Source organism: Eriocheir sinensis, chromosome 62 (genome assembly GCF_024679095.1).
Source record: "Eriocheir sinensis breed Jianghai 21 chromosome 62, ASM2467909v1, whole genome shotgun sequence".
In the NCBI taxonomy this organism is placed as follows: Eukaryota; Metazoa; Arthropoda; class Malacostraca; order Decapoda; family Varunidae; genus Eriocheir; species Eriocheir sinensis.
In genome coordinates this window covers 8,588,415-8,601,543 of record NC_066570.1, presented here as the reverse complement: position 1 = coordinate 8,601,543, position 13,129 = coordinate 8,588,415, and the positions used below count along the sequence as shown (strand labels likewise).

Genomic DNA, 13,129 nt, shown 5'->3' with positions numbered 1-13,129 from the left:
GAAAGAAAGAAAGAAGCAAAAACAGACAGACGGACAAGCAGAGAGAGACACAGACAGACAAGCAAGCAGATATACATACAGAGCAAGACAGACAAACAGGTAGAGAGATACACAGACAGACAGACAGACAGTGACGGAGAGAGAAAGGACACAGAGACTGACAGGCAGAATGGCTCACGAAACTAAGGATACAGAAACCAATACACACACACACACACACACACACACACACACACACACACACACACACACACACACACACACACACACACACACACACACACACACACACACACACACACACACACACACACACAAATAGAATATCGGCCAATCCCAGAGGCTAATGTTTCCCTTTGTCTCTTTAAGGATCAAAGAAGAAAGTAGATTGTTGCGGAGAGGTTATGTGTGTGTGTGTGTGTGTGTGTGTGTGTGTGTGGATCAGTAAATTGAGTGTTTATTCGTTGTGTTATGTTATTAAAACACACACACACACACACACACACACACATACACACACAGTACGAGAGAGAGAGAGAGAGAGAGAGAGAGAGAGAGAGAGAGAGAGAGAGAGAGAGAGAGAGAGAGAGAACAGGGCCTATTCCCTCCGTCTGTTTATTTGTGTATAATATATTTGTATGTATGTGTGTACGTATGGTGAATGTGTGTGTGTGAATTTTCCTGTTATTTTTTTGTGTTCTTTATATCTTCAGTTTGCTAATGTCCTTGTCTATCTCGTCTCATCTATCATCTATCTATTGTCACACTATCCCTGTTGTCTGTCATCTGTCTATCTCTATCTATCTATCTATCGTCACACTATCCCTGTTTTCTGTCATCTGTCTATCTCTATCTATCTATCTATCGTCACACTATCCCTGTTTTCTGTCATCTGTCTATCTCTCTATCTATCTATCTATCTATCTATCGTCACACTATCCCTGTTTTCTGTCATCTATCTATCTATCTATCTATCTATCTATCTATATCGTCACACCCTGTTTTCTGTCATCTATCTATCTATCTGTCTATCTATCTATCTATCTATCGTCACACTATCCCTGTTTTGTCATCTATCTATCTATCTATCTATCGTCACACTATCCCTGTTTTCTGTCATCTGTCTATCTCTCTATCTATCTATCTATATATCTGTCGTCACACTATCCCTGTTTTCTGCCAGTCATGAGTGTTTTCCTTCTTTGTTTCGGTGTTCTGTCTATCCGAATGTCTGTCTGTTTGCCGGGGTCAGGTGCATGGTCCTCGTTATCTCGGGGCCGCTAACTAGGTCATGCAGGGTGACACGATACACTGGAAAACACGCACTGCACCCCCCCCCCCCCCACACACACACACACACATGCACGTACGGTTAAGACACGGTGCAAAGGAAGTACAGACTCTTACTCATCCGCCAGTTTCTTGGGATCTCCTTCTCGTCTATCTTCCTCTGACATCCATTTATACTTTTCGCAAACTTCTGAAAACCTTCCGTCCCATTGATGGCTGCAAGTCTAGTCTCTTTAATCTGTCTTAAGTTGATGGTTTTGATGACAAGGTTTATTCTTGCTCTTCCCTCTTTACAGTGACCCAAAGAAGTGTATATTTTTCACTCGTCTCATTAAAGAAACATACGATGTGAACCTTACTAGGGGGCGGCTTGGTCCTTGGCGAGGCAGAGGGAAGGCGAGGGTAACTAACGGATACTGATCGCCGGTGATATTGTCTTGAAAACAAGCGCGCGAGTGTGTGTGTGTGTGTGTGTGTGTGTGTGTGTGTGTGTGTGTGTGTGTGTGTGTGTGTGTGTGTGTGTGTGTGTGTGTGTGTGTGTATTGAATTGTGTTGTTGTGTTGTGCTGTGTTGTGTTGTGCTGCGGTGTGTGGTGGCGTAGACGTAACAGGTTTCTCTCCCTTGTTCCAGGGGAAGCATGGCGTGCAGATGACAGGAGGGGGCGTGAAGGCCGATGGTGGTGATGACTACAGGCGGACGGTGACGGCACCCGGGGGTCGTGGCCGCTACTACATCCGCCCGGACTACCCCCACCACGACCCTCACCCGCCCCGCCATGACTACCCGCCCCGGGACTACCTGCCGGAGAAGCTGGAGGACCTGTACCCGCGGCACAAGGAAGACTTCTACAGCCACCGGCCCAAGGAGCGCGATGACCTGGCTGCCGGCTACGGCCCGCCCACCCCCGACGAGCCCTTCACCCGCACGCCCTCCGCCCGCGGCCCCAGGCTGCAGCAGGACCGCTTCCCCAGGATGTCTGACTATCCCCCGCCGCCGCCCACCCCCGAGGCGCGCGCCACCTATGGCGTGGGCGGCGGAGAACGGATGTCGCGCCTGATGGAGCTGTACAACACCTTGGACGGGCGGGGCGGGGCCGGCGGGGCGGGCGGGGTGGGTGGCGCGGCCGGCGGCGGCGGGGCCGGAAGTGCGGCGGTGGGCGTAGGAGCCGTGGGCGTGGGCGCCGGGTCCCGCTCCCACCACGACCTGTACGGCTCCCTGGACGGCCGCACCTCCAGGCTCTCCGACATCTTCCCGACCAGCGAGGCCGCCAGACTGCGGCAGTCCACCGACTACCGACAGGCCGACGAAACCCGCTCCCTGTCGGGCCGCGAAGGCGTCCTGGAGATGTGCCGCCGGCGGGAGCTGCCGCCCGCGCCCCCCGAGTACCGACTCCACGACTACCGACCGAGACACGACTTCCGGGGTCCGCCGAAGCCCCAGCCGCCGCACGACCAAGACGTGATCGAGAACCCGATGTACGACGTGGAGCGACGGGGCGCGCCGGGCCCCCCGCGCACCCCCGGCCCTGGCCCCCGCCCCTCCTCCGCCGCGCCCACCACGCCCACGCCCACAGCCCACCACCAGCACCACCCTCACCACCCAGCCCACCCGCCCCACGCCCACACCCCCGCCCACCAGCCCCAGCACGCCCACCACCACCAGGCCCTGCAGCAACAGATGCAGCAGCAGCAGCAGCAGATGCAACAGCAGCAGCAGCAGCTCCAGCAACAACAACAGCAACAGCAACAGCTGCACGCCGGACAGCCCCACCCGGTGGCCGCGCCCCACCTCCAGCCCCACCCTGGACCCACCCACCCTGGGCCCGTCCACGGCGGACCCACCCATGTGGCCCCTGGCCACAGCGGCCCCGGCCGGCCCGAGGCCCCAGGCGACCGACCTGAGGGACGCTACACGGCCGTCATCGCGCGCCAGGAGGACGCCCATAGGTGAGTACAAACGCGCGCACGCGCACGCCCCTCTAACCCTTCCAGGCCGTCGGTATAATGAGGCTGCCGCTGGTAATTACTCGCAGACTGAGACAACCGAATTACCTCTTGATTAATGTGCATTGGAGCGACTCCGCGCCTCTCCTCTCCCTGCCCATCTTCATCCGCCTCCTCCGCCTCCTGTTATTCCTCCGCCTCCTCTTCCATTCTCTCCCCGGTTCTCACTCCTCCCATCTCATGATACTGTTCATTCCAGCCAATTCACTACCGCCTCCCTTAACACACGAGCCTTGCATCTCCCAGCACTCCCTCTCCCTCTAGTTCCTTCATTCCCTCCACCAGCTACCACCACCCGCCTCTCTCCAAGAAAGAAGGAAAGAAAAAGAAAGGAAAAGAAAGAACGGTAAGGTAGAGGAACGAAATGATGTAAACGAGAGGAGAGGAAATGGAAACAAAGTGAAGGGAGGGAAAGGAAACAAAAGGAAAGGAAACGAAAGAACAGGGAAGGGAAATGTAGTTAAGCTGAGAGTAGGAAAGAAAAGGAAGGGAAAGGTGGAGGAAAAAAAAGTATGATGTAAAAGAACTCGTTGTTGGGTGATGTTCTGATTTACTTTTCCGCCGTTGTGCAGCTGATATGAAGGGCAGAGACAGGTCATGGCGCCGAGGTCACAGAGGCAGGAGGGGAGGAAGGGCATGTGAGGGAAGGGGAAGGAGGGGCATATGAGGGAAGGGGAAGGAGGGGCATGTAAGGGAAGGGGAAGGAGGGGCATATGAGGGGAAGGGAAGGAGGATCATGTGAGGGGTAGGGGAAGGAGGGTTATGTGAGGGGAGAGGAAGGACGGAATTGTGAGGGGAAAGAAGGGAGGGACATATGAGGGGAAGAAGGGACTTGAGAGGGAGGGGGAAGGATGGGGATATGAGAGAAGGGGAAGGAGGGGCATGTGAGGGAAGGGGAGGGAGTATCATGTGAGGGGAAAGGAGGGAGTTCCGTAGAGGCCAAAGGGAGGGAAGGGAGGGTCACCTGGGGGTCTCGGGGGTCAGCTGTGCCGGGTCAGCGCCCAGGGGATGGCTCGCTACACGCCGCCGCTGTCATGTCGGCGCGGCGGGTTCGCTTCCCCAAAAAATGTAAATTGCGGCCGTTTTTCATTTATATTTTAAACTGTTGTTCTCTTTGTGGGAGGGGCGCAGCAAAGCGACCTTACGTGGGATTCAAAATGTTACTGATTTGTATATTTTCTTTGTTTTGCGTTTTTCATATATATTGCGAGCATGTATTTCATAGAGTAGACATTTTTATATTGCTTTTTTTTTGTAGATTGCGTAGATTTTTACATCGCAGGCATTTTTATATTGCAAGCGATTTTCAAACTACGATTATTTCTTTGAGTTTGTAAGCATTTCTATCATTGGGGCATTTCTATTGTGTTTGTAAGCATTTTTATTATTGCGGCATTTCTATTACAGTGGTCAGTCTTTTCATTACGCTATATATAAGGACATTTTCGACGAGTTGGGGGATGAAGGGGGAGAAGGGAATCACAGGTGGGGATGAACTCACCTCAACACACACGTTATATATAAGGACATTTTCGACGAGTTGGGTGAAGGGGGAGAAAGGAAACAGTGGGAATAAGCTCACCTCAACACACACGTTTTCCGTTTTTCATGCTCCTCTTTCAACCATTACGCGGCGCCTTATATTCTTGTCTATATCCCTTTTTTTTACAGCGGAGGAGTCAGTTCAAGGGCATAACAAAGGTAACAAATGTGAAAAAAAGCCCGCTACTCACTGCTCCTATAAATAGTTAGAGGAGTGGCCGAAAGATAGGTCAATTTCGGAGTTTCAGAAAGACGAAAAAACACTCCTAATAGTTTCCGTGCCGAGGTGGATCACAGCGCCGGTCCGTCACCTTTGGCCGACCTTCCCCCGGCCCACTGTGGCTCTCAAAATGCGACTCGATAAAAACCTTGAAAGTCTCCACTCTGAACAAACTTTTCGCCTCCCCCATGCTGTCCTCTCTCTCTCTCTTTTTCTCTTTTCTCTCTCTCTCTCTCTCTCTCTCTCTCTCTCTCTCTCTCTCTCTCTCTCTCTCTCTCTCTCTCTCTCTCTCTCTCTCTCTCTCTCTCTCTCTCTCTCTCTCTCTCTCTCTCTCTCTCTCTCTCTCTCTCTCTCTCTCGTCGTCATCAGAGAACCTAATTACGTCAGTCCCAACTTCTTCACCCACACACACACACACACACACACACACACACACAATACACGGTAAGGTAAAGCAAATAATTGTGGAGTTGTTCCCTGCTATTCATTATTAAAAGTAGGGCGCCGTACTTTCTTACGCGTCTAATCATTATCACCCGCCGTCGCAGTCCTTTGTCGTCCCACCCGAAAAAAACAATGTAAAGGAAGACCCAGCTGAGCCATATTGTTAAGACCTCTATTAAAGGCGTCCATCGTCACGGCGCTATCAAAAGGCTCACTCATTGGAAGGAAAAACGGGACTAATTAGAGAAAACAGGGAGGAGAACGCGGCTGATCCACATCGTTAAGGTTTTGATAGACAGACTTAACCCCTTGACCGCGGATTTCTTACGAGAAGACATCACCAAGCTACAGGAATGGAACAAAAAGTGGCTGCTACAATTCAGTGAAGAAAAATGTAAAGTCCTGCACCTTGGGAGAGGATATCCAGCATACCAATACCACATGGGAAACACTCCACTATCCACCACAGAGACAGAGAAAGACCTGGGACTGTATTTAACCAGGCTACCAGTGAAGGGATATCCAACATACCAATACCACAAGGGAAACACTCCACTATCCACCACAGAGACAGAGAAAGACCTGGGACTATATATTACCAGGCTACCAGTGAAGGGATATCCAGCATACCAGTACCACATGGGAAACACTCCACTATCCACCACAGAGACAGAGAAAGACCTGGGACTATATATTACCAGGCTACCAGTGAAGGGATATCCAGCATACCAATACCACATGGGAAACACTCCACTATCCACCACAGAGACAGAGAAAGACCTGGGACTATATATTACCAGGCTACCAGTGAAGGGATATCCAGCATACCAATACCACATGGGAAACACTCCACTATCCACCACAGAGACAGAGAAAGACCTGGGACTATATATTATCAGGCTACCAGTGAAGGGATATCCAGCATACCAATACCACATGGGAAACACTCCACTATCCACCACAGAGACAGAGAAAGACCTGGGACTATATGTTACCAGGCTACCAGTGAAGGGATATCCAGCATACCAATACCACATGGGAAACACTCCACTATCTACCACAGAGACAGAGAAAGACCTGGGACTATATATTATCAGGCTACCAGTGAAGGGATATCCAGCATACCAATACCACATGGGAAACACTCCACTATCCACCACAGAGACAGAGAAAGACCTGGGACTATATATTACCAGGCTACCAGTGAAGGGATATCCAGCATACCAATACCACATGGGAAACACTCCACTATCCACCACAGAGACAGAGAAAGACCTGGGACTATATGTTACCAGGCTACCAGTGAAGGGATATCCAGCATACCAATACCACATGGGAAACACTCCACTATCCACCACAGAGACAGAGAAAGACCTGGGACTATATATTACCAGGCTACCAGTGAAGGGATATCCAGCATACCATTACCACATGGGAAACACTCCACTATCCACCACGGAGGCAGAGAAAGACCTGGGACTATATATTACCAGGCTACCAGTGAAGGGATATCCAGCATACCAATACCACGTGGGAAACACTCCACTATCCACCACGGAGGCAGAGAAAGACCTGGGACTATATATTACCAGGCTACCAGTGAAGGGATATCCAGCATACCAATACCACATGGGAAACACTCCACTATCCACCACAGAGACAGAGAAAGACCTGGAACTGTATTTTACCAGGCTACCAGTGAAGGGATATCCAGCATACCAATACCACATGGGAAACACTCCACTATCCACCACAGAGACAGAGAAAGACCTGGGACTATATATTACCAGGCTACCAGTGAAATCCGAATCCGTTCCAATCGCAGCAGACGGGTTAATTAAAGGCCCATATTTTCAAACGTGTCTGGCTCCTATTACGAGTGTTTTCCAAGGCCACAGAGAAGATTAACCGGGTTTTGATGGGTGGTTCTCCCGTTGGTGTTGCAGGAGTCGTTTGAAACTATCACCAGGATCACAAAACAGTCCTTGAAAATCACAGCAACTTCTACGAGAGACTTGGTGAACTGATGTGCCGATACTTTTAAGAATACTAGATTTACTTTTCTTGGGTTCCCTCACCGATTGAAAGTGTACGAAGCTAAGGACGTGAGAGTCATTTGGGGATACGCTATTCTCTGATGACGACGAGAGAGAGAGAGAGAGAGAAGATAGGGAGGGAGGGAGAGATGCAGGAAAAGAACGGAGGAAGGAGAAAAAAAAAGAAGAGAGAAAACACAAAACAGACGAGGAAGAGAAAATAGGAGAAAGAAAAGAAGGAACTAAAGAAAGAAAGGAAAATATGATGCAGTGGAGAGAGAGACCAGAGGATATTGATCTAATTGTGTAAGACAAGACTTGTGGTTGTTTACTAATGACACAGAGGCGCCTTCATTCCCATCAGAGAGAGAGAGAGAGAGAGAGAGGGAGAGGATACTGATCTAATTGTGTAAGGCAAGATTTGTGGATGTTAACTAATGACACAGAGGCGCCTTCACTCCCATCAAAATAAATCGTTCCCATCTTCTCCTCCCTCACCTTATCTTCCTCCCATCAGCCCCTTTTCTCTCCCCTTCAACCCGCTCTTATATTCATTCAGGTATCAGGACACCTCTTCTCACGTAATTGACTGCTCTCTCGGCCACCTCTTTGGATTCTTTACAGGAGCAGCGAGTAGCGGGCTTTTTTTTTTTTTGTTATTGTTGTTTCCCTTTTTTGTGTGCCCTTGTGCTGTCTCCTTTGCTGCTAAAAAAAAAATCGTCTCCAGCAAGCTTCCTTTTTTTCACTTTTCACAACTTTTTTTCTATTTTTTTACATGCCCTCACGCCCTAACTCTTTTCCCTTTTTCTATTTTTTTACATGCCCTCACGCCCTAACTCTTTTCCCTTTTTCTATTTTTTTACATGCCCTCACGCCCTAACTCTTTTCCCTTTTTCTAGTGTCTTTTATCTTGTTGCTTTCCTTCCCTCCCTTCCACAGCTCAAAACCAGACGACACTAAAGAACTGAGAGTCATTTTGAGGAAGTGGAGGACGAGACCAAAGGATATTGATCTAAATTTGAATGGCAGGACTTGTTGTGGATGTTTACCGAAGACATCACCCTCTTTTTTTTTTTTCTCCACCTTTTCCTTCCTTTTCTCTCCTACTCTCAACTTTACTACATTTCCCTCCCCTTTCCTTTCGTTTCCTTTCCTTTTGTATATCCTTTCCCTCCCTTCACTTTGTTTCCATTTCCTCTCCTTTCGTTTCCAGTATTTCGTTCCTTTATATTTCCGTTCCTTCTTTTCCTTTCTTTTTCTTTCCTTTCTCTTTCATTTCATTTCTATTCTCTCATTCCTAACTCATTTCTCCTCCTCTAATTGGTTCACTTCCTCCTTTTCTCCCTTCCCTCTGTTCGATGCAAGGGAAAGAAGGCAGAGAGGAAAGAAGAGAAAAGGGGAAGGGAAGAATGAAGCAGAGAAGGTGATGGGCTGAGCAGAAAAAGAGGGAGTTAAAAGAGGAAGGGAGGAGTGATGACTGGCCGAGTGGAGCAAGCCGAGCGGCCAGCAGTCATCCCGTAACGGTGTCCGGGAGGAAGGGAATGAAGCAGGGCAGCGGGTGGACGGAAAGTACCGTCATTAGGGTTGTTTTGAAGAGGGCAGAACACAGGCGCAGCACCGAACAGGGGAAGTGAAGGAAGATGGGATTATAAATGAAGGCACATGTAAGGTATATATTATACAGCTCACATAAACTTGTAACTATTGTGTGAAACTGTAAATATAGTTAAAACCAATCACACTCTTAATATACCAGAGAGAGAGAGTGAACTAAGTGAACTCAAAGTGAACTGAACGGGCTCGGCCAAAACAGCATTTACCACACTTAACTACAAAGGCTATTGTGTTATCTCACCTCCTATAATCAACTTATGAAGCAGGACACCGGTAACGCTGACCCTGTGACGAGTGACATAACAGTTCGCGAAAAACACTTAACACGAACCACCTTAAAAATAACACTTAAAAACAGTTAACACACAACACCGAACGAAGGGAGTGAAGGAATCTCAGAGAAGTAGTGAGATAAATAAATAGCTGGAAGAAATAAATAAGAAATAAATGAAAGCACAAGACCGAGCAAGGGCAGTGAAGGGAGACAGGATAATACTAAGATAGACAAATAAAAGAGTGACATTAATAAAAACATGGAAAAAAATAAATAAGAAATAAATGAAAGCACAAGACCGAGCAAGGGCAGTGAAGGGAGACAGGATAATACTAAGATAGACAAATAAAAGAGTGAGATAAATAAAAACATGGAAAAAAATAAATAAGAAATAAATGAAAGCACAAGACCGAGCAAGGGCAGTGAAGGGAGACAGGATAATACGTAAGATAGACAGATAAAGGAGTGAGATAAATAAATACATGGAAAAAATAATTAAGTAAAGAATAAAGGCTCAGCACGAGCAAGGGAAGTGAAGGGAGACAGGATAATACTAAGATAGACAAATAAAAGAGTGAGATAAATAAAAACATGGAAAAAATAACTAAGTAAAGAATGAAGCCTCAGCACAGAACGAGGGAGATGAAGCAAGATGGGATTATAAATGAAGGCTCAACACCGGACGAGGGGAGTGAAGGGAGATCGGATAATAAGTGAGATAGGTAAATAAATGGGAAAAATGTATAATATATGAAGGCACAAGACCGAACGAGGGAAGTGAAGGAAACTGGGATAATAAATGAAGGCAGAACAGCGAACGAGGGAAGTGAAGGAAACTGGGATAATAAATGAAGGCAGAACAGCGAACGAGGGAAGTGAAGGAAACTGGGATAATAAATGAAGGCAGAACAGCGAACGAGGGAAGTGAAGGAAACTGGGATACTAAATGAAGGCAGAACAGTGAACGAGGGAAGTGAAGGAAACTGCGATAATAAATGAAGGCAGAACAGCGAACGAGGGAAGTGAAGGAAACTCGGATAATAAGTGAAATAAGTAAATAAATGGGAAAAATGAATATATGAAGACACAAGACCGAACGAGGGAAATGCAAGAAACTGGGATACTAAATGAAGGGGGAATGAAGGAAGCTCGGATAATAAACGGGTTGGATAAATAAATACATGAAAAAAATACATATACGATATCTAAATAAAAATACAAACAGCTAACGACTCTCCACTAGAATTTGACCTCCCTTTTAGCCGCTCATCTCTACTTTCATTCATAGGAGCAGTGATTAGCGGGCCCTTTTTTTCCCGTCTCCTCCTCCTCGTCCTCCTCCTCCCTTCCGACCCCTCTCCCTGCCTCCCTTCCCTACTCTGGCTTTCTCCTGTCAGACCCTTTTCTCCCCTTTAACGCGGTCTTTTATTCATTCGTATCTACCATGTCTACTTTCTTTTCCCTTCTCTTCACCTCGCTGTCTATTTTGTTACTTGCTGTTTCCTCTTAATTCTCTGCTTCTCACATTTTTCCATTGTTTTTTTATCTTGTTTTTTTTTCCTTCCTCTTCCCTCTTCACTTATATTCCTCCTTCTATACCTCTGTCTCCCTTTTTCCAGTCATTCTCTTAAAGCCCTTCTCTTTCTCTCCCTCCAGTTTCTCTTCCTAATGTTCCTTTCTTCTTATTCCTCCTTCTACCCTTTTCTCCCTTTTCAGTCACCTCCCTCTCTCTTTCCTCTCTACCCTTGAGCTGCTTCCTTTACCCTAAAAACAAACAAAATACGAGTACAGTAGGAGAGATAGGCTGAGCTCTGACCTTTTGATGATGTAAGCTTAGTGTTTTAGCGTCAGGAAAAGTTACAATCCCTTCATCTGCCGAGCGAAGCGATTGTAAATTCATTGTTTTTTGTGACCTTTGCCGGAGATAAGGTCACCACACACTGCATCCGCCGGCGCCTTCCCTTCCCCACACCTTCCCTTCCCCACACCTTCCCTTCCCCACACCTTCCCTTCCCCGCGCCAAGAGCCTGAAGTCGGATTGTCAGACTCTGCCGCCCCTCCCATCAACTATTCCCAAGGGCCTAAAAGATCAGTCGGGTTCTAATGAGTGTTTTTTCTAAAGGTCAGGGTACAGAAGAAAGGTCATACTACCGGAAGGGTCATGAAACTAACCTTGAGAATACCCAGAACTCCTACGAGAGCCTAGTCTAATGTGTGTCCTTGGGCAGATCGATACGGGAATGGAATTGATTTTTATTACTGAATTCCAATCTCTCTCTCTCTCTCTCTCTCTCTCTCTCTCTCTCTCTCTCTCTCTCTCTCTCTCTCTCTCTCTCTCTCTCTCTCTCTCTCTCTCTCTCTCTCTCTCTCTCTCTCTCTCTCTCTCTCTCTCTCTCTCTCTCTCTCTCTCTCTTCTATCTTCCTGTTCTTCCTCCTTCCTATTCCTTGCTTCTCTCTTCTCCTCTTCTTGTTCTTCCTGTTCTTCCTCCTTCCCTTCCTTGCTTCTCTTCTCTTCTTCTTCCTGTTCTTCCTCCTTCCCTTCCTCCTGGCCTCTCCTCTATCTCTTCTTCCTTACCCTTCCTCCTTCCCTTCCTTGCTTCTCTTCTCCTCTTCTTGTTCTTCCTGTTCTTCCTCCTTCCCTTCCTTGCTTCTCTTCTCCTCTTCTTGTTCTTCCTGTTCTTCCTCCTTCCCTTCCTTGCTTCTCTTCTCCTCTTCTTGTTCTTCCTGTTCTTCCTCCTTCCCTTCCTTGCTTCTCTTCTCCTCTTCTTCTTGTTCTTCCTCCTTCTCTTCCTTGCTTCTCTTCTCCTCTTCTTCTTCTTCCTGTTCTTCCTCCTTCCCTTCTTTGCTTCTCTTCTCCTCTTCTTGTTCTTCCTGTTCTTCCTCCTTCCCTTCCTTGCTTCTCTTCTCCTCTTCTTGTTCTTCCTGTTCTTCCTCCTTCCCTTCTTTCCTTCTCTTCTCCTCTTCTTGTTCTTCCTCCTTCCCTTCCTTGCATCTTCTCTTCTCCCCCCTTCGTTGTGTTTCCTCCTATTCCTTTTCATTCTACTCTTTCCCTATACCTTCTTTCCCTTCCTCTTCTCTCCTCTCTTCACTTCTCCTCCTCTTCCTCTTTGCATTCTCCCCTTCTATCTACTTCCTTCTATTCCTTCCTCTCATCTCCTTCTCCTCTTTGCATTCTCCTCTTCTCCTCTCCCCTCTACGGTATTTCCTTCTATTCCTTTCAATCAACGCTCTCATCCCTACCTTGCCTACCTCTCCCTTCCTCTTCTATTTCGTCATCTTGTTCTCTTCCATTTTCTTCCATTCCCTTCAGTCCACGCTTTCCTCATCCCTATTTTGATTGTCTCTCCTTCTTCTCCCTATTCGTCATCCTATTCTCCTTTTCCTTTACGATGTCTTTCTCCCCTTCTCTCTCTGTTCTTCTATCTTCTATCTCTCCTCCCCTTCTTTACCTTGTCTCCCTCTCATTTCTCATTCTCTCCCTATCATCGCGTTCCTTCCTGTCATTCTTGTTTCCTCGCTCCTTACCAAATCTTCCTTCTCTTTCTCTCTCCGGGTTTCTCTCTTCTATCTTCTCTCTCCCTCCCTTCTTTTCTTGCAGTCTTCCCTTCTTTCTCTCTCCGGCTTTCTCTGTGTCTTATCTCCTCTCTCTCTCTCTCTCTCTCTCTCTCTCTCTCTCTCTCTCTCTCTCTCTCTATCTCTCTCTCTC

General features: G+C 47.6%; 1 protein-coding gene and 1 long non-coding RNA gene across 2 annotated transcripts in view; one reads left to right on the top strand and one right to left on the bottom strand.

The window, feature by feature from the left end:
• Nucleotides 1–1,797: 1,797 nt before the first annotated feature.
• LOC126986564 (DNA N6-methyl adenine demethylase-like) overlaps nt 1,798–13,129 on the top strand; it is a 75,507-nt gene continuing 64,175 nt past the window's right edge. The window contains exon 1 of the mRNA XM_050842830.1: nt 1,798–3,236. Within this exon, the coding sequence (XP_050698787.1) occupies nt 1,939–3,236 (1,298 nt within the window). The 5' untranslated portion in view covers nt 1,798–1,938. The remainder of the gene's footprint in view (nt 3,237–13,129) is intronic.
• On the bottom strand, nt 6,112–7,629 carry LOC126986748 (uncharacterized). Its single transcript, XR_007739929.1, has 3 exons — nt 7,072–7,629; nt 6,676–6,774; nt 6,112–6,378 (listed from the first exon to the last, which is right to left on the bottom strand). It is a non-coding gene; the product is annotated as an uncharacterized LOC126986748 (long non-coding RNA).